Source organism: Esox lucius, chromosome 1 (assembly GCF_011004845.1).
Source record: "Esox lucius isolate fEsoLuc1 chromosome 1, fEsoLuc1.pri, whole genome shotgun sequence".
Classification (NCBI taxonomy): Eukaryota; Metazoa; Chordata; class Actinopteri; order Esociformes; family Esocidae; genus Esox; species Esox lucius.
Genome location: NC_047569.1, coordinates 17,733,550 through 17,761,145, shown reverse-complemented (window position 1 = coordinate 17,761,145; position 27,596 = coordinate 17,733,550). Strand labels below are relative to the sequence as shown.

At 42.2% G+C, this 27,596-nt stretch overlaps 1 protein-coding gene across 2 annotated transcripts in view; it reads right to left on the bottom strand.

The window, feature by feature from the left end:
* The window catches only part of sez6b (seizure related 6 homolog b), a 121,844-nt gene that overhangs the window by 58,278 nt on the left and 35,970 nt on the right, over positions 1 to 27,596 (bottom strand). For both annotated transcript variants that reach the window (XM_020048098.3, XM_010870691.5), the window contains 2 exons: positions 4,694 to 5,416; positions 4,192 to 4,319 (listed from right to left, as the gene is read on the bottom strand). In XM_020048098.3, the coding sequence (XP_019903657.3) occupies positions 4,192 to 4,319; positions 4,694 to 5,416 (851 nt within the window). The remainder of the gene's footprint in view (positions 1 to 4,191; positions 4,320 to 4,693; positions 5,417 to 27,596) is intronic.

Below are 27,596 nucleotides of genomic sequence, written 5' to 3'. Positions count from 1 at the left end.
TCTTGAATAATGTATATTACTTAGCTTATTGTTCATGCAAACCACTAGTTACATGAATGGATGTCCTGCATCAACATTAACAAAATGACAGTGCAAACTATTTTCCTGCAAAAATCATTGATATTAACATGACTTGTTTGTTAAAAAAAGATACTGACAGGTTATGTTGTCTCAGTTAATGTCAAGTTGTCATTACAAAGACATTGACAGGATATTTTGTCTCAGTTAATGTAAAGTTCTCATAAAGACATTGGCAGTTTATGTTGTCTCAGTTTATGTCAAGTTTTCATAACAAAGGCATCCCAAACAATGTCAACCTTGCATAAAAAAGGACATAATCAACCAAATGACACCTAATGACAACATTCATAAACGTTCAAAATGATTCCTTCATGTGTCATGTCATGGTTATGACAGTATCATGACAGTGTCATGTCACTCTTATTCACACCCCTTCAAATAGAGTGTTACCAAAAAATTGCTAAAATAATGGTGATACACAATATTCCATGTCTCTCTCCCATTCCGCTTTACAATACTGGTATGAAGTAGACCTGATGAGGCTTACCTTGGTAGGGAGTTATGGAATTGGTGTACTATAGGGGTAAATCAATTAGAATTATTTTTTGGACAGTATGCCTTTTCATTTAAACAAAAGCCTTTAATGTATATTTCCTCATGGAAGAAGAGGTCAGAAAGTGACCACTTTGGATCGGAAAGCTAAAATATTCTGGTGATAGAATACTCAAAGTTGACTGATTTAGGATACACCACAATACCATTACATACCATTAAAATGTGCAGTGAACTTACATTTTAAATTGTAACTACTACCACAAAGATGCCTGCTGGTCCATTCACTATCAAATGTCATATTTAGTCCATTAACTATGCAGTATTTGTATGTTTTCAATATGTTTTTCACTAACAGTATAATTTACTACATCAGATATTCCCATTATTGTCAACATTCTCTGATGTTTTAACTTCCAAACATCTTTGTGATCCAGCTTGAAGGCAGACTTTTCAATGTAATTGATATATTTTAAATGTATTAGCCAAAGCATGGTACCCACTCAAACGAGGACCGGAGAACACAAAGATGTCAGATGAAGTAAAATAGGGTTTAAGCTACCTCATATGTGAATGTATATTTTAACATTTGATGAGAAAATAAATGAATAAAAAAAGAAGGAAAAACACAATTCCAAACGTTTCACAACCCAGTTTTGTAAGAATAAAAAATTATATCAACTTTGTATCTTATCCAGAGATTAATTTATATAAAATTGTTTAATTTTGAACAGCTTTATCTCTTGAATGTTTTAGCATACAGGTCCAAAACATCATGTTCTGAGCACTTCCCTGATGGGGAAATATGGACTGTCGGTCCAATTGTTCATTAGTTGATATAAAATATCCCAGACATTTTCTACACAAAAAAAAATCTTCTACCTGCACACAAATTTGTTTACATCCCTCTTAGTGAGTCTCCTTTGCCAAAGCAATCCACCTGGCAAAGTCTTTGACATTTTCGCATGTTGCATTTACACTCACCTAAAGGATTATTAGGAACACCATACTAATACTGTGTTTGACCCCCTTTCGCCTTCAGAACTGCCTTAATTCTACGTGGCATTGATTCAACAAGGTGCTGAAAGCATTCTTTAGAAATGTTGGCCCATATTGATAGGATAGCATCTTGCAGTTGATGGAGATTTGTGGGATGCACAGGGCACAAAGCTCCCGTTCCACCACATCTCAAAGATGCTCTATTGGGTTGAGATCTGGTGACTGTGGGGGCCATTTCAGTACAGTGAACTCATTGTCATGTTCAAGAAACCAATTTGAAATAATTCCAGCTTTGTGACATGGTGCATTATCCTGCCGGAAGTAGCCATCAGATGATGGGTACATGGTGGTCATAAAAGGATGGACATGGTCAGAAACAATGCTCAGGTAGGCCGTGGCATTTAAACGATGCCCAATTGGCACTAAGGGGCCTAAAGGTTGCCAAGAAAACATCCCCCACACCATTACACCACCACCACCAGCCTGCACAGTGGTAACAAGGCAAGATGGATCCATGTTCTCATTCTGTTTACGCCCAATTCTGACTCTACCATCTGAATGTCTCAACAGAAATCGAGACTCATCAGACCAGGCAACATTCTTCCAGTCTTCAACTGTCCAATTTTGGTGAGCTTGTGCAAATTGTAGCCTCTTTTTCCTATTTGTAGTGGAGATGAGTGGTACCCGGTGGGGTCTTCTGCTGTTGTAGCCCATCCGCCTCAAGGTTGTGCATGTTGTGGCTTCACAAATGCTTACCTGCATACCTCGATTGTAACGAGTGGTTATTTCAGTCAAAGTTGCTCTTCTATCAGCTTGAATCAGTCGGCCCATTCTCCTCTGACCTCTAGCATCAACAAGACATTTTCACGCACAGGACTGCTGCATACTGGATGTTTTTCCCTTTTCACACCATTCTTGGTAAACCCTAGAAATGGTTGTGCGTGAAAATCCCAGTAACTGAGCAGATTGTGAAATACTCAGACCGGCCCGTCTGGCACCAACAACCATGCCACGCTCAAAATTGCTTAAATCACCTTTCTTTCCCATTCTGACATTCAGTTTGGAGTTCAGGAGATTATCTTGACCAGGACCACACCCCTATATGCATTGAAGCAACTGCCATGTGATTGGTTGATTCGATAATTGCATTAATGAGAAATTGAACAGGTGTTCCTAATAATCCTTTAGGTGAGTGTATATTTTTGTTTAGTGTAAGGTTTTTTCAAATCAAAAAGTCTTATTGATTTCAAATGGATTTATACTATAGTTGCAAGCAAACCTATCCCTCCTTCCTCCCTCTCCAGTAGAGCTATAGCAGTCATTATCACAAACCCTAAGGCCTGGTGGAGCAGAGCAGTGACTAGGTGTGCAGACCTGGAGGCAAGGCCATTTAACACAGACAAGAAACAAATGCTGCCCACGGAATAATCCACATTAATCTTTATCTTCCAAGGCCTACATTAAGGAAACCGTTTAAATCCAGTTCACTCTAAAATGGATTATACATTGGGGCTGTTCAGACCCACATTCTACAAAGCCCCCTCGTCTAGATAAGAACTTGAAGTAGATTAATCCAAAAGAATTCCAGATGAATCAAAGATTTCCAGAGGAATCAAAGAATTCCAGAGGAATTAAAAAGTTAGCAGACACCGGATGACAACAATCGACTATCTGGCCGTTAAACTTTCGGAAGTGTAGAGGGGTGATCTCCACATTGTCTGATTCCACATTATTTTGTCAATCACCCCAAGGGTTGGATTTCCTTAATTACATTAAGAAGAAACATTTTAACAGGAAGGCATTAAAAAAGTCACCAAACTTAAAGCCTAGACACATAATCTATAATTCATTAATTAAGTTTGCGGCTTCCATACATCTCAGTCACTTTAAATAATTAAAGAAGAAAATCATATATGCCAAGAACAGGGCAAGAGGATACATACACACTGCGTCTTGTGTTTATATCTACCGTATTTAATATATATAATATACTTGGAGGTGTATATAAATGACATGCAGTGTATAAAGTGCTGCTCTCCATTCAGGAGGGCAATGAGAGCAGGAACAGTGGAGAGAAGGAACGTTGACCTGTCTCCACCCTCTTCCTCTTCTCCTCCTTTACTGAAGACACCAACCGGCTGGGATGCATCACTGACAATTATTTGCGGTCCATATTCATTTTCATCCCTAACATATTATGCCAAGCATCTGTAAGGTCACTGGGGTAATGGCTATTGTATATTTTATGTGAGTGCCGGAAGCCGGAGTGTTAATAATATGGATGGGGGGGTTCAGGTGGAGGCAGATTCCCTGTTCAGATCCCTGCGTCAGCTTTCCAAAGGTCAGCCGCTACACAATGACAGTAAATAGCTTGGAGATAAAGTGGAACTGAGTGGCCATTATCATCATTTTGAAGCACTAGTGGCTGATTGCCTGGGAGCCAAATTGTCATTTTGGATGTTGCCTTGGGTATCTGCATAATGCCTTCTCTCGACAGTATGTTCCAATGTCGGGTGTTGCATTTCTGTAATACGCCATTATTTTATATTAAAAAAAACAATGCACTCCTGTTGATGGTCAGAGTGAATACTCTCATAGCAATAACAGTGGGTTCCTGACCTGTATCTCTAGACCGTATCCCATGTAGACAGTGATGGTGTAGGTGCAGTCTACTGACGGGTAGTACCAAGAGCCGGATGGCTGGGCAATAAAACCTTCTGGGGCTGTCAGGTTGGAGCTGCATGGAACTGAGTGGACACAAAGGAAAAACAGGGAAAACACATTGGCACGACATTAGGACGGGGAAGAACACACCCTGGTCGCTTCCTGGCCCCGCCCACCCTCTTTGCTCCTTGGTCAGTTGGCCCCAGGTGTAGATCCACTGCACCAATGAACCCTGACTACAGGTGGCCCTGACGTCTTCCTGCCCCCCTCCTTTATTTTTACCTGTCTGAGTTCCCTCCAGAGAATGCTGACAAAAGGAGGTTATTGTGTGTGCATTGTGCGTGTGAGCGCGTGTGCATGTAGAGGGTTACCCACTTGCCTCCCATATAGACCGTGGGTTATCTGACTACACACTGACCACCTGGAAGGAGCTCATTTAGCTACGTCACCCTGTCACCTGGTTGGTTCATGCTGGTGATGATGGTGGTGGTAGTAATAGTGGACGTGGTGGTCTCATCATCCACGTCTCCAGCGACAACAGGCGTCACCATCGCTTCCCCGTCAGTGGCTTGGATCGTGCTACGTTCCTCTGACCTCCCGGGACCCTTCGCCCCTGGTGAGGTCAGGAGAGGGGGACTCACGGTAAAGAGGGCAAGGAGCTCGGTGTGCCTGGCCCCCATGGGAACGGACAGGTTTGGCTTGTCTGAGCGGAGAGCAGACGCACGCGTGTCAGGAGTGGTCAAGGTATATACGTTATCAACTTCCTCCTCTCTCCCTGAGCTCCTCCCACGGCCTTTGTTCACCGCCTCAGTCATTGAGACACGCCCCTTCGGGAAAGCACCGTCCTTTGTCTCCATTGGTGCGTTTGCCACAGTGATAGTTGTTGAGGCCATGCCAGAGACGGAGGAGGGGTTCCTGGGGAAGTGGTGACCTGAGGGGGGCATGGTCGCGTGGGTCTCCACACCCCCACTGTCCTCAAAGAAATGCCCCTCTCCCTTGAGGGACTTGTGCAAGAGGATACCCTGGTAGACAGGTTGGTGGTTGGGGATATTCGGGGGTGAGGCGGTTGTCACCAGGAGGAGCTCTCTGTCATTTTCCTGGGTAGTAGGGGATAGGCTGGAGTGCCCACTCTCAGACGGCCTCCCTTCGGTGAAGGACGTCCCATCGCCAGAGTAGGAGCCTAAAACAACACATACAGAGCAGGCATATCTGGTAAATAGTGTGGCACGGGAAATATTCAATGTATATGATCACATTTAATGGATCCATTTATAGGCACTACTACACTTACATTTATAATATTCAAGATTTTATAAATTCTGAATTTCATACTGTCCCATTTCTACATTCTCTGGGATTGTTGCTAGTTTTTATTGTTATGTATATTTTTGCAAACAATTTTGCCCTTATATTTTTCTTAATGCCTACTGCGTAGATGTCGCGTGCCATGTTTCATCGTTCAGAGTGACACTGTGTTACACGGTGCACCTGACAAATCAAAAGAATTGAATTTTGACTAATAATATCCCTTAAAAATAGAAAATGTTTGAAACAGTGAAAAAGGGCTGTACAGATTTGAAAACACAGGCCAGTTATCCCATACAGATTCTCTGTGGTTTGCTTAATTCAATTATTGTTCCTTGTGCTCACCATTAAATGAAGGGAAAGAATGTATGTATTCTTCAGTAGCTTTAATGACACTATATGAGGGCCCCCCAATCACCCTGAATGCATCTGCGAGGCCAAATGTAATCTAGAGCCCCGTTAGGAATCGGTTATCATAAGCAGCCTACCACGGGAAGTGTTCTACCAGAGGAAGTGTTCCTCTCTTCACAATGCTTCATTTCCACACTAATAGCTCTCCGTCTCTCAGTGCTAATAGCATTCTGCTTCAAACAATCAGAGCTCATTGTGTCAGATGGTTCAGACAGCACCAGGCAGCTTGGTCAAAGCTTCTCAGCAGAGCAGCAGACGAAAACATCAAAGATGATATCTCAGACCTTATGGAAATGACTGAATGTATGTCTTCCCTCCATTCTAGGAAGTGTCAACACGCACAATGCACACATTTCTTTTTGTGGCAGCAGCGTGGGCTTTCTGAAATGATTGACTCTGTGGCTCCGATTAAATCAAACCTACACTTGGCATGTCAGTCATTCTCACGGCAAGATGACACATTGCCAGGGGACAGAAGCTATTACTTAGACTGAAGAGGTAGGAGGGTTTTAGATCCCAAAGTGCATCTTTAAGATGTTTTTTCACCAACACTTATCAACACTTAAAATCTGATTTTTTTGATAATGTACATTCATAACATATCATACTGTATGAACAATATAGGAAAAAGATCATGTGGTTTGACATTCCAGTATGCTTCCTGTTTGAGCGAGCAGTATGAAAAAATGCTTTTGCAGGGTGGACTACTGGTTAGAACATCTGAACAGTAACCAGACAGGTGCCAGATCGAAATCCTGTTCTCTGCCATACTTCCCCTGTAAAGTTTTTAGGGCAGACTCTCCTGAGTCTGCTGAGAGTTGACAAACAAAGTCATAATCAAGAACTGAACACGACAAAAGAGGAGGGTTAATGGGGACGTCCTTTGAAAATCGGCTTTGAAATCTTGTTACTTTCAGACATAAGACACATAAAGCATTAACAGTCAGAATTACAAAATATGAATTACAAAATACTATTACCAATAGTATAAATAAATGTATTGAAAATATATATTATATACCAGCTCAAATAACATGGAAGCAAAAGCACTTATAGGAAGGCTCAGTCAATTCAGACTGGGTTAAATTAACTTTATACTGGGCCATGAATAATGGAACACTGAGGTGTCTTTGTCACCTTTGGAGCCAGTTTTGTTTGGTTCTGGGTGAAGATTTTAAGGAAGAGTGGGTCTCCTGCTCTCAAATCCACACTAGTACTGTGCTGGGACATACATTCTGTTTCAGTGTTTCTATGTCATTCCAATTACTGAATAAATTACCCCCCACCCCCTAGCACACACACACATACACACACACACGTATCATGGTAAGCATCTTGACAAATTACATTACCACAATAGAGGACAAATTAAAAATGCACTAGAGATTTTTAAAAAGTATGTAAGTATAAAGAGGGAAACAGAAAACTGTGGCCTCAAATTGAATGTATTTGTGTCCTGCTAGATTGTCTTCCCCTTAAGTGTAACACAAAGGGGGCTGATAATGAATGTACTGCAATGGCCCAATGACAGGACTGGCCATGTGCTGCCAGCAGACTTCATTACGTGGGGAGAGAGATCATAGAGATTGTGTGTTCTAGCCCATTTCTAATTTACGCCACAGCCTTTTTCCAACAAGTGCCGAGCTACAGACATCATGCATGTGTGTTATGACCACCCACCCCCACCAAGGACACACTCAAAGACATCAACACAAAACAAGCACAGACACAATTGCGTTGGATTTCGGATAGCTTCAGACTTCTACAATTTAGTCTGTATTTTCCAAAATCTCAACAATGTTTTGACCAAATCAATAGGAAGGTATTTTCACCATTTTCTACAACTCAAATTTGTATCAAATTTTGCCTGTGGCAGAATGCTCACACTTTTTCTCATTATTATTGATCCTGCAAATAAAACATTCAGCAAGACATTCATATATTCTGAATAATGGCAGCTAGTTCTGTCCAACATCTGACATAACTATTTTATCTATAAAACAATAAACAAAAACCCTGACATATTATTCAACTAACTTTCTGGGCTTCAGAAAATTCGAGGTTTCTTTTCTTTTCCTCCAGCTGTGTTCTGTCAAAATCCTTTTCATAGAAGCATATATTGTGCAATTTATCACATAGGAAAAAAGGTTACAGCACCAGCACGAGCCATTGCTTCAAAATGCAAACACGGACAAAAAAAGACAATGTGAGAAAGCATCCAAGCCTTAATTAGTTCTGTGTGCATGTCAGCATGCCCAGAACAAGACCTGCTTTCATTTGATTTCTCTGTATTTTTGACAAACCCTTATCATGTCTGGCTATGCTTCCCTCACTTACAATAGGATGGGCAATTGGATATTACTGTATGAACTAGCAATTACACAGTTCTCTGCCAGGACAGCTGTATGTCAGAAATGGAATATTGACTTCTCAAGAAACCCAGAGCTGGGGAATACAGTAGCTCATATTGATTGGTTATCGTAGAACACCAGCTAATTGGACAGAATGTAGTCCGAGGCCAGAAACACATTCACTTGAAGACACTTTTTTCTCTCTGGTGCGGTAAAACCGTTCGTCCTTTGCACCCAGCAAGACACTTTTGAAAAAGGTTATTCTCTCACCTCCATTATGACCAGGTACAAAACCCGGGCAGGTCTAATCAATGCAAGGACCCCCACTATCAGTGGAGCTCTATTGACCTGGGGGTTTGAGAGCCAAGCACTGATGCACTCTGCTGAGGTGAACAACTTTACGTAGTCAGGAGAGGAAAGGGAGCACAAAGCAGCCAAGAACCGCTGGCGCACTGTCAGGCACGGATGTTCTCCTTTCATCTTGTCCTCGTCGTCCCGTTGCGTCATCGTCCCGTCTTCATTTCCTCCGTTTGTTTTCATTGGGACGCCAGTGAAAGAAGTTGTCAGGAGAGGAGGACGCATTGAAACCATGAAAGACAACAGCCTAAGATTCAGCCTTTGTATGTGATTCCCCTTCACAGAGACTTTATAGAACAGCACATAAGACTCAGCAGTTGCGGCAGCCAGAAATCCTGTTTAGATGTTTCTTACAAAAACAAGCACTTCGTGAAAACACGAGTGGTTTTCTCTAGTGTCCACTACCTTATCCAATCCCTCTTTCTTCAAATGTGTCCAATGGATTTGCTCAGCTGGTGTGAAGTTGGAAAGTTCAGCAATTGCTTTGCCTCCCAGGCGGACAGACAGAGAAGAGGCCTCACTGGTTCATGACCAAATGACTTACTGTACTGGGGATGCAGCCTTGAAAAAAGAACCGGGATGACCAGTCCACCACTTCACAACTGGAGAGGCTGGCAGCAAACAGGATACATGAAATACCTGCCGTCTCTTTGGCAATATGCTTATAACATATAGCGGAAAATCATGGTAGGTTCAGGTTATACGCTGAGATAATACTTTGGAGAGAGAGAGAGAACAGAACAGGATGCATGCAATGCAGTCTTGGTCAATTCATTTTTAAAATCATCACGTTAGGTCTAATAAATCACTGCATGAAATTGTTAGTGAAAACCACTTCAATCTTTTTTTTCCACTGCGCCTCCTTTGGCCGTTGATATGTTTAGTCTGTACATGGGAACCCATACAATGGTTAATAATAGTAGTCGTCATTCTATGTTGTGGGTGTGAGGAGACGTGATACACAACCTTGATTGGCTGATGTCATGGTCTAGTCACCCACATAAAGAAATCTTTGGTCAGTTATAATCAGATCCCATTTTCACAACAGGCCAATGTTCATCCCTTTTTGTTCCAGGCATTTGCTTCCAACAGAACTTCAAACACAATGGCACTCATTTTCACAATTTCTGTACAACTTCCTAGAGTGGAAAAAAATTGGACGTTTTTAAGTGCACCAACACTTTAAGAAAAGTAACCTGTTCTACAAATAATTATAGCTCAAACAACACATTTATACTCCTCAAAGAGCCAGGTGATTTCATATCATGCTAAGACGAAACCTTCCTTGAATGCTTAATTAAATCCCTTTTAAAGGGAAATTTGTTTTCTGCTATCAGCAGCTTCTCTTATTGAAACCCGGCAGTTTTATGCCAATTCCTTTAAAATCCTCTTTTAGGAAATGTTTTTTTCTTCTTCTAGCTGGGGCTGTCTTGTGTTTGTCTTTGTTTTGTTTGCTGCAAACATTCACCCCTGAGCTGTAGATTAGCGATGCTGGCTCTTTGTGAAGCTGTACAAAGCCAGGGCAATTAAAGGCTCTTCTCTCCCTTAACAAGCTCTAATCCAGACACGCTTTCATTTCATTTCTTTCTCTGGCTGGCTGACTGTGCCAACACACTGAGGAAAAGACAGGGCCTGCTAGGCTAGCTGTTTCAGTGAAGCAATAATGTGGAGGATTCCAGGACTCAGCTTTGTCACCTCTTCAGTACAGCCAAGCAGGTGGACGTGAACAGACAACTGTCTGCCAGCCGCTGGAACTTCCTTCAGGTGTAAAAGAGTGTCCTGAGAGATAGTCCATCCAATCCTTTCCCATCGGGTACAAACTGGTTGAATTAACATTGATTCAACCTAATTTCAACCACTGAAATGACAATAGATTTTCAATGTCATATCAACCATAAGAAAGTGATCATGAGAGTGATTATTGAGAGATCGCTTAATAACAAAATACAACATATTTTGTGTATTGATATTTGTATGGATATTTTTATCCCCACATCAACATAATACGGCCACCACCATGCTTCACGGTAGGAATGGTCTTTTACGGATGCTGTGCGGCCAAACATAGATCTTAGTGTTGAGTCCAAAACGTCCTGTTTTGGTCTCATCAGACCATAGAATCTTCCACTTGGTCTCCGTCTCCCAGAGGCCTTTTGGCAAACAAGCCGTGATTTGATGGGATTTTTTTCTTTTTTGCCACTCTACAATAAAAGCCACTTTTGTGAAGAACCTGGCTACTGTTGCAGCGTGCACGGTCTCCCAGCTCACACATGGAAGACAGTAACTCCTTTAGAGGCCTCCCTGAGTAGAGCCATTCTCGCCCAGATACTCCATTTTAGAGGAGACCAACTTGCAGATAGACTTTTTTAATCCATTCTGATTTCATGTTGTAACACGATAATACGTGACAACGCCCACATGTTGTCAGCTGCCTTGATCTTTTAAGTAGTTGGACGATACGTACAGGGATGAAGTCAAAAACCTTTTGAATATAAACAGTTAGCCACATTATCAATAATTGTTGGCCAGTGTCTGATTCAAAACCATTGCTGTTTACCTGGCGTTGAAACTATTATGTGGTCAATGAGGCAATTAGCTCTGACAGGGTTACGTGAATCATCGAATGCTCCACTTAGTTGGTCAGTAGTGTGACAACAGAAAAACCTGACAGGCGGCGCCAGCAAACAGGATCTGGGATCACAGTGGGGTTATGTCAGTGCACAAACACACACATGGATATACACTCACACACACACACACACACACACTCACACACACACACACACACACATAGACATAGTGATGTAATCTCAACACCCCAGATGAGGGGCCACAGGTGTAAATTAGCTTGATGTGCTGATAAACCTGTTTGTGTGAAGCTGGACTGTTTGATGGATGAGTGGAGCTGAATGGGAGCCATACAGCCAGCAGATGGAAGCAGAAGCAGAATCAGCTTTATCCGCCAGGTATGTGTACACATGCGAGGAATCTGACTCTGGATTATACAGCCTCACGATGTGCTTACTCATAAAAAAAACTTAAACAAAGGACACTCAACAAGAGTCACCGGCTGCAATATACAGTATAAACAGCACTGAATAACTGGAAGACAAAATAAATAAGTAGTAGACAGGTGGATGTTAGGGTCAGAGTTATTGGGTTGTTATACAGGGATTGTGCCTGGCACTAAGTATCTGAAGTTGACTGTTCATCAGAGTGATGGCCTGTGGGTGGAAACTGTTCCTGTGTCTGTTCGTTTTGGCGTACAGTGCTCTGTAGCGCCTACCAGAGGGGAGGGGCTGGAACAGGTTGTATACAGGGTGTGATGGATCTGCAGTGGTGTTTCCTGACCTTTTACTGACTCTGGTTTTGTATAAGTCTTGGATGGAGGGCAGGTTGGCACCAATTATCTTTTCAGCAGTTCTGACTGTCTGTTGTAGTCTGTTCCTTTCCAGTTTCGTGGCAGATCCAAACCAAACAGTGATGGACGTGCAGAGAACAGACTGGATGATGGCTGTGTAAAAGTGGATCAATAGCTTCATGGACAGGTTAATCTTCTTAAGCTGGCGCAGGAAGTACATCCTCTGCTTGGCCTTTTTAATGATGGCGTCTGTGTTGGGCTCCCACTTTAGATCCTTGGAGACAGTGGATCCCAGAAACCTGAAGGATTCCACTAAAGTTACCGAGCTGTTGAGAATCGTGATGGGGGGCCGAGTCGGGGGGCTCCTCCTGAAGTCCGAAGTCATCTCCACAGTTTTGAGTGGGTTAAGCTCCAGGTTGTTCTGACCACACCAGAGGACTAGCTGTTCAACCTCCCATCTGTAGGCAGACTCGCCACCGTCCCAGATGAGGCAGATGACCGTAGTGTCGTCTGTGATCTTCAGTAGTTTGACAGATGGGTCTCTTGAGGTGCAGTCATTGGTGTACAGGGAGAAGAACAGTGTGGAGAGCACACACCCCTGAGGGGCGCCGGTTTTGATTGTTCAGGTGCTGGATGTGTTGTTCCCCAGCCTCACCTGCTGAATCGTGTTGGTCAGGAAGTTTCTGATCCACTGACAGGTGGAGGCTGGCACAGTGAGCTGGATGAGTTCAGTGTGGAGGATGTCTGAGATGATGGTGTTGTACACCGAACTGGAAGGCGTCAGTGTAGGAAAAGGATGCTTCAGGTTAAGAACACCATACAGCTCAACATTTCCCACACATAACACTAGAGAGGTCCCTTACTAAAATGACAAACTAGCCAACGTCGGACTTCAGGAACACCTGGTAGGTGACTTCAAGGCTTTATTCACCCCCCTCACTGACCCAGTCCATAAAATCACTAGCTTGAAGCAGCCCAATTTAGTCACTGTGCCCAAAAAAAAAGAGGTATCATGCCTAAATGATTATCGTTCATTATACATCCACTGTATTGACTATGCACACGCAAACACTGGACTCTATTTTTAACACCCCCCCCCCAAAAAAAGAACTGTCAACTAAATTACTTCTTAAGGAGATGCAAAAAAATACTGCATCAGTATGAGAAGGAAATTATGCTGATGATTTTTGTTCCTGTTGAGCATTTTGCCGCTACAGTAGCCCCTCTGAACATTCGCTACGGCTGACTTCATCACTTTCATGTCTGTTCTGAAAACTGGCTAAAGACATTGTCTACTTTGCATGAAATATAACTAACCTGTAGTTACATTTGCCATCAGCATAGTACCAGTTCGCATCCAGTTCCCTGTAGACATTGAGATAACCAAGCATGTGCCTGAGATCGGCGGACACGTTTATTGAAGTCATAAGCCTTTTCCTGACAGGTTGACCCCTAAAACCAGTACATGAGCCACCAGCCTGGAGCCTGACTCACAGTCACCCAGCTGCACTATTTATAAAGCTATCAGGTTGAGTTTCTCCAGTCCTGTCCGTCAGGTGTACTGCCAGTAGCAGATGAACCTATCTACCTGTACCATAAACCGTCTAACTTAGGCTTTAAGCAACATCTCTTTCAAAAGCACGTGTGATGGCTCTGAGGATGAAAAGAGGATGGGAGGGCGGCTGAGCGAAAGGGAAAATGGCAGAGATAGAGGGAGCAGGAGAATCGTGAAGGAGGTGATAGTGGAAAAGGAGTCTAAATGAAACCAATGGTACGTAGAAGGTGATAAAGAAGGAGAGGTGGAGAGAATGAATGGTGTAAAGGGACAGGAGGAGGATTCTGGGGGATGGAGATTGAGAGACAGATAGCTCAGGCCAGGTTGTGCTTTCATTAAACAGGGAACCCTGAGCCAGAGAACAGACTGGGAGAGTTAGTCAGAGATACAAATGAGCTGCCAACAGGCTGCAATGTAATTAGATGGTGAATGATGGGGGCCGGACGGCGTATGGAGACATGGGACCAGGGACCCATCACTGGCTGGCAGCGTTAGGGAAGATCAAGCATCCTGCTGCTGCTGGCTCGGAGTCTCTCTTTCTGCCTCCTGTATACAGCCTCCTGATGGATCACCTGCCAAACCGCCACAGACATTCTGCACACAACCCACAGTTATGATCACACCTTAACCAAACAACTCCACTGACATCACCAGCGTGCAGCTGTAGACTGGGCTCTGGCTGGAGGAAACATAGATCTCACTGTTCACCACCTTAGTTCTGGGCTGGCTACATGAAATGAAAATTAGAATTGTTATCAGAATTATCACAATAGCGGAATCAATTAAGTTAGGGATCATGCGCAAAAAAAACCAGTGGATTATATCTGAATGAATTTAGATCTGATAAACGGGTTACACATCAATAGAGTAGAAATCAATCAGCACTGAATACATAACCAAAGTACAGCTTGAAAAGGAATATCATGTTCTCCGGGTGGACGGTGATGCTTCATAACACTGGGAGCAGGGTCTATTCTCAATGCTGCTGGAGAGAGGGTTACTGGTTTGGTGGTGTTCCACCCGAAATACTTTACTGCTATCGGGTGCAGCCAGATAAGCCCAAAGATTGGCCTCTCTATTCCAACAGGTTAAGAAGGGCCCCAGATCACAGCAGAGATCAGAAAGGCGTGAGTAAAGAGAGATGAAAAAGTGTGGGAGAGATGGGAAGGAATGAGCTAGAGAGAGAGCGAGAAAGAGAGAGAGAGAGAGGAAGGTCTGAAGGAGAGTGAGTAGGAGAGGAAGGAGTGATGGAGAGAAGGGAGAGAGAGAAGAGAGTGAGTGAGGGGAAAAGTAAGGGAGAGAGAGGGAAAAGAGAAGAGGAATGATTGAGGGAGAGAGGGAAAGAGAAAGGGAATGGTCTACCACAGTGTTGACAAGAGGAAGGATAGTGAGGGTGACAAAGTAGATTAAGGAAACCAAAACGGAGACAGAAAGGAGAGACAGGAAACATTTGGTTTTAATGTGTGACATTCCAGTTAAGACACAATCTGTTTAAATCTTCTTAATGCAAACACACTCAACATTACATAACTTTCCTGCTCAGGGGTTAGCCCAGGGTCCCACAGAGGGCAGTGAAATTGGCCAGCACTGTTCAGGTTTAAGGGGTGACTGATTGAGAATGGATCGAAGCTCCTTGTGAAAGCTTGGGTTCCTGTGAGCTCCACTAAAGTAGAAGACATGAGAGTGCATAGGGAAGCTGGCCTACAATTCCTAGTTGAGCAAGCAGCACGCTAAGAAACAGAACAGCACCGGATGTGCTTTGGAAGACACGTATCTCAACATCAACAGTCCTGAGTTCGCTGAAAGTTGCTGCATTACAGCAGGGACAACCACAAATTGGACATCATAAAATTGGGGATATTTTTTTAAAATAAAATACATAAATACATGGCATAATTAAGTATTGCTGATATTAAACTAACATGCTGACATGTTGACAGAAATTCTTGCATAACTTTTTAGTATTTTTTCTAAGTTAACATATTAAAATGTTAATACAATGGGTCATTTAGTCATTTCAGCGTGTGCCTCAGGGCCCACAGAGAACTCTAGGTATTTAGACAAGGTATTTAGACAGTGACACTTTTTCCTCTGTATTCCAGCACTGTGGAAGTAAAATTATGCAGTGGCTATGGATGCAGACTGTTAACTTCAATTTCAGGGTATCTTGATCCATGTCGGATTAACTATTTTGAAATTACAGCACGTTTTGAACATAGCATCCCCTTCCCCATGTTATGAGGCATGGCTACTACAGAGGTTTTCATGACATCTGTCTTTTATGGAACATTTTATTGAGATAAAACACAGCATTTCAGTAAAATACAAAATAAAGGATATAGGCGAATTCTGAAGAGCCAGACAGTCACAGTAAAAAAAAAAGTGTCTCAACCACAAGCATAGAGCAATTTGGAACTGTCTCGTAGAACTCAGGGGCTTCTGATCTCAATGTGTAAAATTGCTAAGAAAACAAAATGAGGGCTTAGCATGTCACAATCTGATTCGCGTTTGACCGTCAGCGTTAGGAAACGATACGGTTGTGGCCGCAACGTGGTGGGTTAGCGGGTGACACATATTGTGCGAAGTGGTGAGTGCGCACGTGTGTGTGTTCAGTGGTGTGGAATAGAGGTGTCAGCCATAAGGACCGGTCTGATACAGTGGACAGAACCAAGACCTAGCATTGTGGTTAGGAAAGACCCATGAACTAATAGTGTGTGTCAGTGAGAGCACTCAACAGGAAAATAGACAATCAAGTCTCCTTACTTTATTTCTCATGGTTTGTCTCAATTCCCTGAGGGCAGGTTTTCCCTTGATTTCCCAAGTGCAAGTTGAAGTCATTGGCTGTGTGGAAGCAATGTTTTCCCAATGGATATTACACACTAGTCAGTCTGTTCATAGGCTGCATTCAATGGCAGGTTTCAAAGTCACTGTGTTTTTAGACTTGGTCCCATATTACACCCAATTTGGAGAACTCACAACTCTGTGGTTAAACGGCTGTGTAGTGTAAACACTCCAAACCCTCAGAGCCATCAGAAAAGTCACCAGGGCAAACCACATTGAGTCTACCCAGAAAGGAGATCTGTGATGCCGTTCTGTTATTTTGTAAAATGAGACTGCACCACAGATTGGGCAATTCCAAAAAAAAGGGCAAAAACAAAATAACAGCATGCGTGGAGATTGGAACTGAAACAGTGCTCAGACTAAACATCTTATTTGCTACAAAATACTTTTATTGGCTTTTTATTCAAAAGCAGCATCATGGAAATTACCAGATAAGATGAAAAGTAGTCTGAATACTTAAATTGTACCTTCAATAATACAGCAGTTGCAGGAAACAGTGGTTATGGTCTTGACTGCAACGCACTGCCTGTTGAATGACGTCAGGACGCTGGCTAAATAGGACCTAACCCCCCCCCCCCCCCCCCAAGACAGGTGGGCTATATACTTACAGATCAAAGAAGAGACTAAACCAACATCTCTTTAACACATTAGCTCTATGATCTCTTAATTACTTTCACTGATGTGAGCCATAAACAAAGGCCTGTTCATTATATCAAAAGTTTCCACAGCAGCATTTGGACACTGTGAGAAGACTACAACACACCTGAAATTAATCACAACACAGAGTAGGAACATCAATGCCAGCTCTTAAATGGCCAGTATTTATCGTTGTAATGGAAAAACCATTTCAGTTATTGTGTGCAGTTACAGTACTCTTCTACTTTAATCCTGTCACCAATGAAATGTACATGTAAATGTTGTCTTTTTTATTTTTTAAGTGCAACGCTAAACGGGCACATGTGCATACACCGTGAGTGTGAGTGCAAGAGAAAACCCCTGCACCTTGTGCAGCGCCCCATCTGCAGCGCTGCTCGTGGCAACATCTTTTCACCAAGCTGACCTTTATATTAATATTCAACCTATTTGCTTCCAAAATGTAAGTGATCACAGAATATCTCTAGATGCAGGTTACAATGGCATGATTGGCTTGTCAGGAGCTATGTATTTACCCAGAGTGCCTTAAGTAAACGTTGGGTCTGAGCGAGATTCACTAGACAGTATTAACAGTACACACACAGCCCAGAGCCACTGAAAGAGCTGCAGAACTGAACTCCCAGGCTGACCCAGAATGCACTCTGCAGATTTGCATTAATGTGGATAATGTACCATACTAGCTACCATAACCTGCTTTTATTCTCTATTTCAGAGTGAATGCAAGAAGTCAACTTCACCCGTAAAATACCCTCCAGTAAATCCCCAAGAAGCCTGGATGAGGTAAAATTCCCCCATCGTAAAGACTTTTCTGATTTTCATGGATGACGAGTGAAGTCTGCTCCTATGCTATTAACCTGTGCTTTAACTCTTGTGCAGAGGGTCTACATGGGTGGACACTTCAAGACGAAATTGACCACAAGGATCACTGCCTTGCCATGATTGCTACACTTCGGTGAGAATGACAAGCTGAGAAAATAACAAACCCTTTTTTCCCCCCACTGCAAACACCTTACATTGAGATATAACCCAATAGATGTTGAGAGATAATTTAGCCCATACACTGTGAAGACCTGGCAGCATCTCTGACTCCAGCATTGTACGGTGGTCCCAAGTAGACATATTAAAATCAAGGCTCTAACTGTAAACTGCTCTGCACAAGAGTGTCTGCTAAATGACTGAGATATAAAAAGAAATTCAGCACTTTTTTTCCCATTGTCCTCTGTTGGTATTTTCATGAATTTAGGGAAAAATGGGACAAAAACACACAGATTTGTGAAACTTGTCTGGTTGCTTCAGCATGTGCGCTCAAATTTCCTTGACTATGATAACGTTTGTTCACGCCCTGAACTCCCCTTTGTTTTGATAATTTACAGGAGTAGACCATGAAAGATCCCTGTGATGTTGTTGGATAACATCTATGCTGGGATCAAACTGTGTGTGGTGTGATAGCATCCTGTGGCAGACAGACATGGCAGTCTTATCAGAGCCTCCTGTCAGACAGACAGGCCAGAAACCCACCACCTGTCTCGCTGACACATCTAGATAGCTGAGACCAGACAGACACATACTGATTTAATCACAGATGGGCACAAATACACTCCTGCCTGCCTCTTCCATTTCCTTGTCTCCATAAATAAACACACACACAAGCACACGCATAGCACATGCCTTCATTGAAAGGCACACAACCGTGAAGGGGGGGAATTCATAACGTAACTGGAAATGCTGTTGCCGAATTCTATATAAGCAATAATGCATGAGTATCAGCTATGTATGCACTAACACACAACAGACTATGGATGCCAGGGACCTACTGTATACCTGGTGTGCGAAACCACTGGGCTGTCGTGTTATTATGCGTTTAATACACATGCCAAGGTTGTTGACCAAACCGATATTGATCAGAATCAGAAACATCTTTTATTGTTAAGTGAATGTGCAAATTTTCTGTTTGACTTGGTATTATGGTACTGTTAATGGTAGAGATACTGTATAGGGACAGAAAGGCGAAATCATACAATTAAGCAGTAAGGCACGAGTGGGTGTGGTATGTGGCCAATAAGGCTGGTTCCTGAAGGCCCCAGCACATGGAGCATTTCTGAGAACCGTACAAATGTGTGGCAGTTCACTGTTGCCGACCCAGACCGGTCGTGGTGGAGGAGTTGAGGATGGACAATACAATTGGTGCAGAAACCAGATCCTCTGATGTACTGTGATCTCTGGGCTGTTTATGTGGTGGAATTTCAATGATCACCTTTTGATGAATCACCTTTTGATGAATTACATTGTTTTGGAAAGTGATCAGCAGAATCCAGGTAGATGTTGGCTAGTTACACAACAGATATGTTAAACTGACTGGTAAACTGACTATAGTAAACAGACAGGTAAACAGACTGGTAAACAGGCTATGGTAAACAGACTATGGTAAACTGACTGATTAACAGACTATGGTAAACTGACAGGTAAACAGACTATGGTAAACTGACAGGTAAACAGGCTATGGTAAACTGACAGGTAAACAGACTATGGTAAACTGACAGGTAAACAGACTATGGTAAACTGACAGGTAAACAGACTATGGTAAACTGACAGGTAAACAGACTATGGTAAACTGACAGGTAAACAGGCTATGGTAAACTGACAGGTAAACAGACTATGGTAAACTGACAGGTAAACAGACTATGGTAAACTGACAGGTAAACAGGCTATGGTAAACTGACAGGTAAACAGACTATGGTAAACTGACAGGTAAACAGACTATGGTAAACTGACAGGTAAACAGGTTATGGTAAACTGACAGGTAAACAGACTGGTAAACATACTACCTTAAACACAATTCAAAAAAAACAGACTAGTTAGACTAAGAAATAACAAAACAATGAGTGAAGGCTCTACTAAGGTTGAGACTCCTGTTTATCACCAGTATTTAGATCAATGATAGAATAGGCATAGTGGCGATGTCAAACTGAAGAAGCAGGATATAGAATGCTTACAAGACAGTGCTGTAGGATGGGGATTTCAGGGCCTCTTCCGACAAAACAATTGTTAATAAAGCATAAAGTCTGCGCTGCCTTTGTGGTATTCTTATTCTTTCATGTTCTTTGTTATGTTATGTATCATGTCTTGGTTTACGGAGAAACACCTGAGACTCCACGAACCCCAGGCTTGCTCAAACAAAACAACTGTCCCACCTTGCCATATTAGTGTAATGTATAACATGTGTTATGTTCCCTCCCCAGGAAGAGTAGCTGCTGCTTTTGGCATAGCTAATGGGAATCCTAATAAAATCATGAATCCTACACAACCTCAGCCACCAACTTGGTTTCTGGCTCTAAGAAAGCAAACACTATTACTTCAGTAGATCAATTATGCTACTCTGATTACTCTTGATTTATAATTATAGAGCTTGCAGCCTGGTCGGCTTTTAGTCTTAATTCAATAAGCTTGTTTATGCATGGCGGTAACAGTGACTTGCAGCTGTTGGTTTATTAACTCAAATTGGCTAAAATGTTGATATATGACTAAAATAGTTTTTTTACTTAGATCATGGGAACATTCAAGTATCTTCATGATTTTTGCATAACATTATTGTTAAATATTGTGAACAAAACCAATGTTCCCTTTAATGATTAAACAACAAGCAAGCATTCAGCTACCATTGTTCAGGGTTGTTTTGAATTGAGAAAGTACCGAAGACAGTGCTGGAGCACGTGGCCGAAATAGATTGTAAGCTTTATTAGAAATGTATAGAGAAATGTTGCACTTCAATGCCATTGCCATAAAAGTGGTCAGTTACATAGTCCTTTGATGTGACACCTTGTGAAATGCAAAAAATATGAAATCTTTTGAAGCATAAACAGCAATAAAAACATGTTGTTGTCAAATCAACTGGATGACAATAACAGACGGTTTGCACTGGTAATGAGACTGTGCTGTCATAGCATCGTCAACATGCTTTTCTGGGCGCCGCACCGGGAATGTGATGAGCTGATTGGCTAGAAACATCAAAGCTAAACATTTTCTCCGGGTTTGCATGTATACAATTCAATATTCTCAACATCTTTTCACCAAAGAAATTCATAGATGAAGTAGCACTGCCGCTAGTAATTTAACTCAGAGGTATCATCTTTCAGGTGTCATCTGACTACTCACAGGCATCAGAGTAACATTGCATTTCTCAGCCCTTTTGTTGGCTTTGTTGTACAGTCCAAAACACCCCGGTGAGTGTGCGTTGGTGTCCTCTATCACTGGAAGAATGGGTTCTCATTGCGTGCTGAGGTATATCAGAAGAATGCAAGGGGCTACACACACGTAGTTTAAGAAATGGCTACGGCGTCCAGGGAAGACAACAGGTGGGTGAATGATCGACTCCTGACTCGGACGATGACAACAGGATTCTGACTCGTTTCAACAGTGATGTCATTAATAATGCTTTAACATCACAATTTGACTGCCTGTTGTGTAATGTCCATTGGTGTGACAATGTCCTCTGTGGCAACGAATAAATCCTAGGAAATATCTTGGACAACATTTATAATAAATAAATATTCAGCGGGAAGCAAGTTACGTTGTTGTAACACACACATTTTACTGCCTTTTTAGTGAAATTGCCATGAACACTATCCAAAACGTAATGGCAAGACACTTTGTTATCCTTATTATTGTCCTTATGCCTGTTATACAAGGATATTATGTGTTTTGTAGATTTAGAACTCATTAAACCTTAATATTCCCTGCCTTTTTTAGGTCACACCAGAGGACAATATGGCACTAATTGGGTAAAAACATCCAATTGAATGTGTCCATATTACATTTTGAGTTGTTTGACAGTTTATTGTAATTATGATTATTTATATATTTTTTCAAGTCATTATTTCCTCACATTTCTTCTGGTTCTTTGTATGTCAGACAACAGAACATGACGCACTATTGTTCAGGATAGTGGATTTGATTCCTGTCATTCATATGTAAAATACATTTATACAGCAAGTTGTTTTGTATGAAAGCATCTACAAATTGGCATATATTATAATGTAATTTGGCCAAATGGCAACTAGCCAAAAACATATAAATCAAATGGAAGAATCAGTCATGAGAATCAGTCTAGCTCTACCCGTGATGGAACACAGTAGCGTCTCTGAGGGGGAGTGGTGATCTCAAAAGATTTCTTCAGCATAAATAGGAGAAGAGATCTGGGAGGTAGGGGAAGTGATAAGCTGATTGATCTGGGAGAAAGACTGACCGGGAGATGACCTTGAGTGATCTGAAACTGATAAGAAACCTATTGGATAATTCTAAGATGGATGTGGAGTAAAAAAAATAAAACACAACCCTAACAAAGTCAGATAATATAGGGCCTTAGGTCTGCTGCTGGATATGGGGATGGATGGTTGTGTGGAACACCAAAGACACCTACATTTACTTAAATCATACAGTATAAACCTGATGAATGAGACTAACAGATGAGAATAAGTGTGGGAAATTAAAATCCTTGCCAAGTTCCCTTCATCTGTCTGTCATTGACAACCAGTGTAAGATCACTGTGGCAATAAGGATTTAAGGTTAGCTCAAGTCAAACATAGACAGGTGCTTTCTAAAACCTTTTTCTACAGCCATATCAGCATAGCCCGAGGACTGCACATCAACCATTTAAGCCTCTCTACCTGCCAGGTTCAAACAAAGGATTAGGGTTGACACTCATATTAAAGAGAGGTCTTTTGACAAAGGCCCTGACTCTAATATATTCACAGTTTGATGGCGCTTTTAAAAGCAAGTACAGTGAATAAAAAGCCCGCTGACAAGGCAGCAGTAATGGTCTTAAGAATATATCAGGCAGATAGAAAGCCTACTAGAAACACACCAGGCAACACAGCAAGGAGAGGTCAACTCTGTTGATCCGCTCTACATTTAGCCCAGTGGGAGGACACGGAAGACAGGCCTCATTGTTGAGGGCAGAATGAGGGATACTGAAAGTGTCAATGTTAATCCCAGACTGACGGAGGGATAATGAAAGAGAACAGTGGCTATTTAATGAAGAAATCACTTGACAAACTATCACCTGGTTGAATTCTCTCAGATGTCTAGGTAAACGTTTAAAAACTGATCTAAAAGGGAACTTTGTTCTAAAAGGGAACTTGCCTTGTTTTAAATGTTCAGACTTAGAGAGAGGCGCAGCAGGGAACTGTCACAGTGAACCGAATGAATGCACACATCCACGGGTTCTACATGGCACGGTTCCCATTCGGTGAGGTTCCCAAGCTACGGAGCCACAGCAAATGGACGGCCAAGTTATATCAAGGGTAAGTCAGTCCAAATCAGTAGTATATATTTGAAACAGCCCGTTCTCTTGTTCCCCTCCTCAGAAAAGGTAATGGAGGCATTACCGTGAGTGATGGGCCACATCATCCACTCCATCATCACCACCATTACGTCCAGTGGTAGGCTTAGTCTGGCTCCGTGAATCAGGGCATGTTTATCTCAGACACTAGCAGCTCTGGTTCTGTGAATCAGGCCATGTTTATCTCAGACACTAGCAGCTCTGGCGCTGTGAATCAGGCCATGTTTATCTCAGACACTAGCAGCTCTGGCTCTGTGAATCAGGCCATGTTTATCTCAGACACTAGCAGCTCTGGCTCTGTGAATCAGGCCATGTTTATCTCAGAGACTAGCAGCTCTGGCTCTGTGAATCAGGCCATGTTTATCTCAGACACTAGCAGCTCTGGCTCTGTGAATCAGGCCATGTTTATCTCAGACACTAGCAGCTCTGGCTCCGTGAATCAGGCCATGTTTATCTCAGACACTAGCAGCTCTGGCTCCGTGAATCAGGCCATGTTTATCTCAGACACTAGCAGCTCTGGCTCTGTGAATCAGGTCATGTCTATCTCAGACACTAGCAGCTCTGGCTCTGTGAATCAGGTCATGTCTATCTCAGACATTAGCAGCTCTGGCTTCATGAATCAGGCCATGTCTATCTCAGACACTAGCAGCTCAGGTAGGAGTCTGATTCTCCTCAACAGGTAAGCTGTCTGGTTCTGGGGACTCTGTTGCACACCAGGACCCTCCCTGATCCTTGCTGACTTGTCTCTGTCTCCTTCGCCCCTGTGGAACAACATGTTCACGCTAATCAGTCTTTGTGACTCCACGATCAGAGGCTCAGTCAGAATCTCCTTTACAGTAGGCGCAAAAGCAGAATGGATAGCTTTTGGTTGATTTCAGAGGCTGGTCAGTCTGCCTTCTAGTGCCAATTTAAAAAAAATTCTCATAACTTTCGTTCCTGGCGTTCTTAAAGAGCACTCAAACTCACCACCTTGACATGCCTTTCACTGCCGTGGGTTCCTCACAATCGCTCCTCGCCCTCCTTCTCAATCAGCTTAGGAGGGGTGAGTGAAAATGGTTGAAGGTTTACCACTTAGAAAGTTACTGAGGAAATGTGTGCAAGGGACATTTAAATGAATGTATATAATCTGACTCCATATTGTTTGTAAATATACAAAATCACAAATGACCATATATGCCGGCAGTTCTTAGTTAAGGTAGCTACTCTTTCGTCACAAGCCAAACATAAAAAATAGAATCTGTTTCACGGCCTACATGAATTATCAATGCTCCTCATCTGTCAAGTGCAGAAGCTAATGGATCTCGTAACAATCATGAAGATGAACAAGGATTGTCATCGTAATCTATACCTTAGTGACACAATTCATTCCAATCCAATTATACAGTTACAATGCAGAACATATTTACAAGTCGTTGGGTAAATAGTAGGCTACAACACGTGTCAGGAGGTCTCGTTAACGAGAACGAACTCCTAAATAGTAAGCCACAACACAACATTTTAGGGGATCTCTTTAACGAGAACAAACCCCTAAACAGGACTACAACAACACGTGTTGGGACTTGGGAGGTCTCTTTAATGATGACAAACTCCTAAACAAGACCACAACAAAGCATGTTGGGAGGTCTTTTAACAAGAACAAACCCTTAAATATGACTACAACACAGCATGTTGGGAGGTCTCTTTAACAAGAACAAACCCTTAAATATGACTACAACACAGCATGTTGGGAGGTCTCTTTAACAAGAACAAACCCTTAAATATGACTACAACACAGCATGTTGGGAGGTCTCTTTAACAAGAACAAACCCTTAAATATGACTACAACACAGCATGTTGGGAGGTCTCTTTAACAAGAACAAACTCTTAAACAAGACTACAACACAGCATGTTGGGAGGTCTCTTTAACAAGAACAAACCCTTAAATATGACTACAACACAGCATGTTGGGAGGTCTCTTTAACAATGTCAAACTCTTAAACAAGACTACAACCTGCGTTGGGGGTCTCTTTAATGATGACAGACTCAAATAACTTTTTTGAGATATGACTATTTATCCTAAAAGCAGACATATCTAAAACACTCCCCCAAATAGTAATTAGCATTGCTTTACATTGGCAAACTCAATGAAAAAAAAGAACAGGAACTGTGCCCCTTAACCAATGCAAAATTACCAAATGGATGGGCCATTGCTGCCAGTTGTTGTCAGACATGCAACATGGCCAAACATTCTACAATGTTCTTGTAAGGTTTGATCCATAACCTGTACAGTACAATAAAGCATATCAGACTATTCAGCCCTTTATCGGGAACAGGGGAAATCCAAACACTACAGACAAAATGTCCACAATATCATGCATTTAGTTACATTCTAATTTGCTTAGATTTTCACACCTCTTCAGGTGAGAACAGGAGGGTGGGGCAGATGGCCTTCACCTGGTGTTCAGGATCTTTAGAGGAGCAAATGTTATGCAGGACACCTGATTGGAGATATGATGTCTGTTGGAGACATGATGTGGCCAGACACTTCTCTTTGTCAAATCCACTCTTCCTCAACCGACATTTCTCATTACACTGCAGGCTTCCCTTTATTCCTCCTGACCAGAGATTCATCGCCCCAACCAAAAGCTCTTCAACTATCCAATTCCTTTTCAATTCATTTCTTTCCTACAGTGCCTCTCAAAATTATTTGCCTTTTTGACAACATGAAATAAAAATGGATTTAATTAGTCGTTTGTGCCGCTGATCAACACCAAAACAGTCCATTATGTAAAAGTGAAAATAAATAAATATATTCAAAATATAATGAAATATATTCTCAATGAATTATAAATAAAACAGTAAAGTTAGACCACGACATAGGGTGGGTTTTCTGATCAATTACTTTTATTAATGAATTAATGATTTCCAATTGACTCCCAATTCCCCAAATCCCCTTCCTCACTAATCAATCCATCCACGTTCCCTCATCTCCTCAGCTCCTCGGCCAGTGTGTTTCTGTTCTGAATGGAACAGATAAAAGGAAAAGCGGTCTGTGAGTTATGAGAAATGTCAGCCAAGTTGTACATCAGCCTGTGCAGTCTGTTGCTCTGTTCACAGAAACACTGACCTTTAACAGATAGAGCTAATTTCTACTGTTTACTGAAAGCAGAACGATATGCTAGTCTGTTTATCAGAGACCATGCCTAAAGACACACTGACACGAACACATGGAATTTCGTTTATATAGCACACCAATGCTCACGAATACACATAAGCTCCAAACAATGGAATGAAGAACACTCAACCCTAAATTAATTACTGTGTGTTTGATTCCTAAACAACCAGCCTAAGTCTTTACCCTAAAGTTGCAATTTGTACAAAGCTAATATATAGTATCTCACAAAAGTGAGTACACCCCTCACATTTTTGTAAATATAAAGTAGATCTGTTCGTGTGACAACACTGAAGAAATGACACTTCGCTACAATGCAAAGTAGTGAGTGTACAGCTTGTATAACAGTGTACATTTGCTGTCCCCTCAACTCCACACACAGCCATTAATGTCTAAAATGCTGGCAACAAAAGTGAGTACACCCCTAAGTGTCTATATTTTGTGTGGCCACCATTATTTTCCAGCACTGCCTTAACCCTCTTGGGCAAGGAGTTGACCAGAGCTTCACAGGTTGCCACTGGAGTCCTCTTCCACTCCGGCATGACGACATCATGGAGCTGGTGGAAGTTAGAGACATTGCGCTCCTCCACCTTCCGTTTGAGGATGCCCCACAGATGCTCAATAGGGTTTATGTCTGGAGACATGCTTGGCCAGTCCATCACTCTTACCCTCAGCTTCTTTAGCAAGGCAGTGGTCGTCTTGGAGGTGTGTTTTTGGTCATTAACATGTTGGAATACTGCCCTGAGGCCCAGTCTCCAGTATGGTCTCATCAGACCACAGGACATGGTTCCAGTAATCCTTAGTCTGCTTGTCTTTAGCAAACTGATTGAGGGCTTTCTTGTGCATCATCTTTAGAAGAGACTTCCTTCTGGGACGACAGCCATGCAGACCAATTTGATGCAGTGTGCAGCGTATGGTCTGAGCACTGACAGGCTGACCCCCCCACCCCTTCAACCTCTGCAGTAATGATGGCAGCACTCATACGTCTATTTCCCAAAGACAACCTCTGGATATGACACTGAGCATGTGCACTCAAA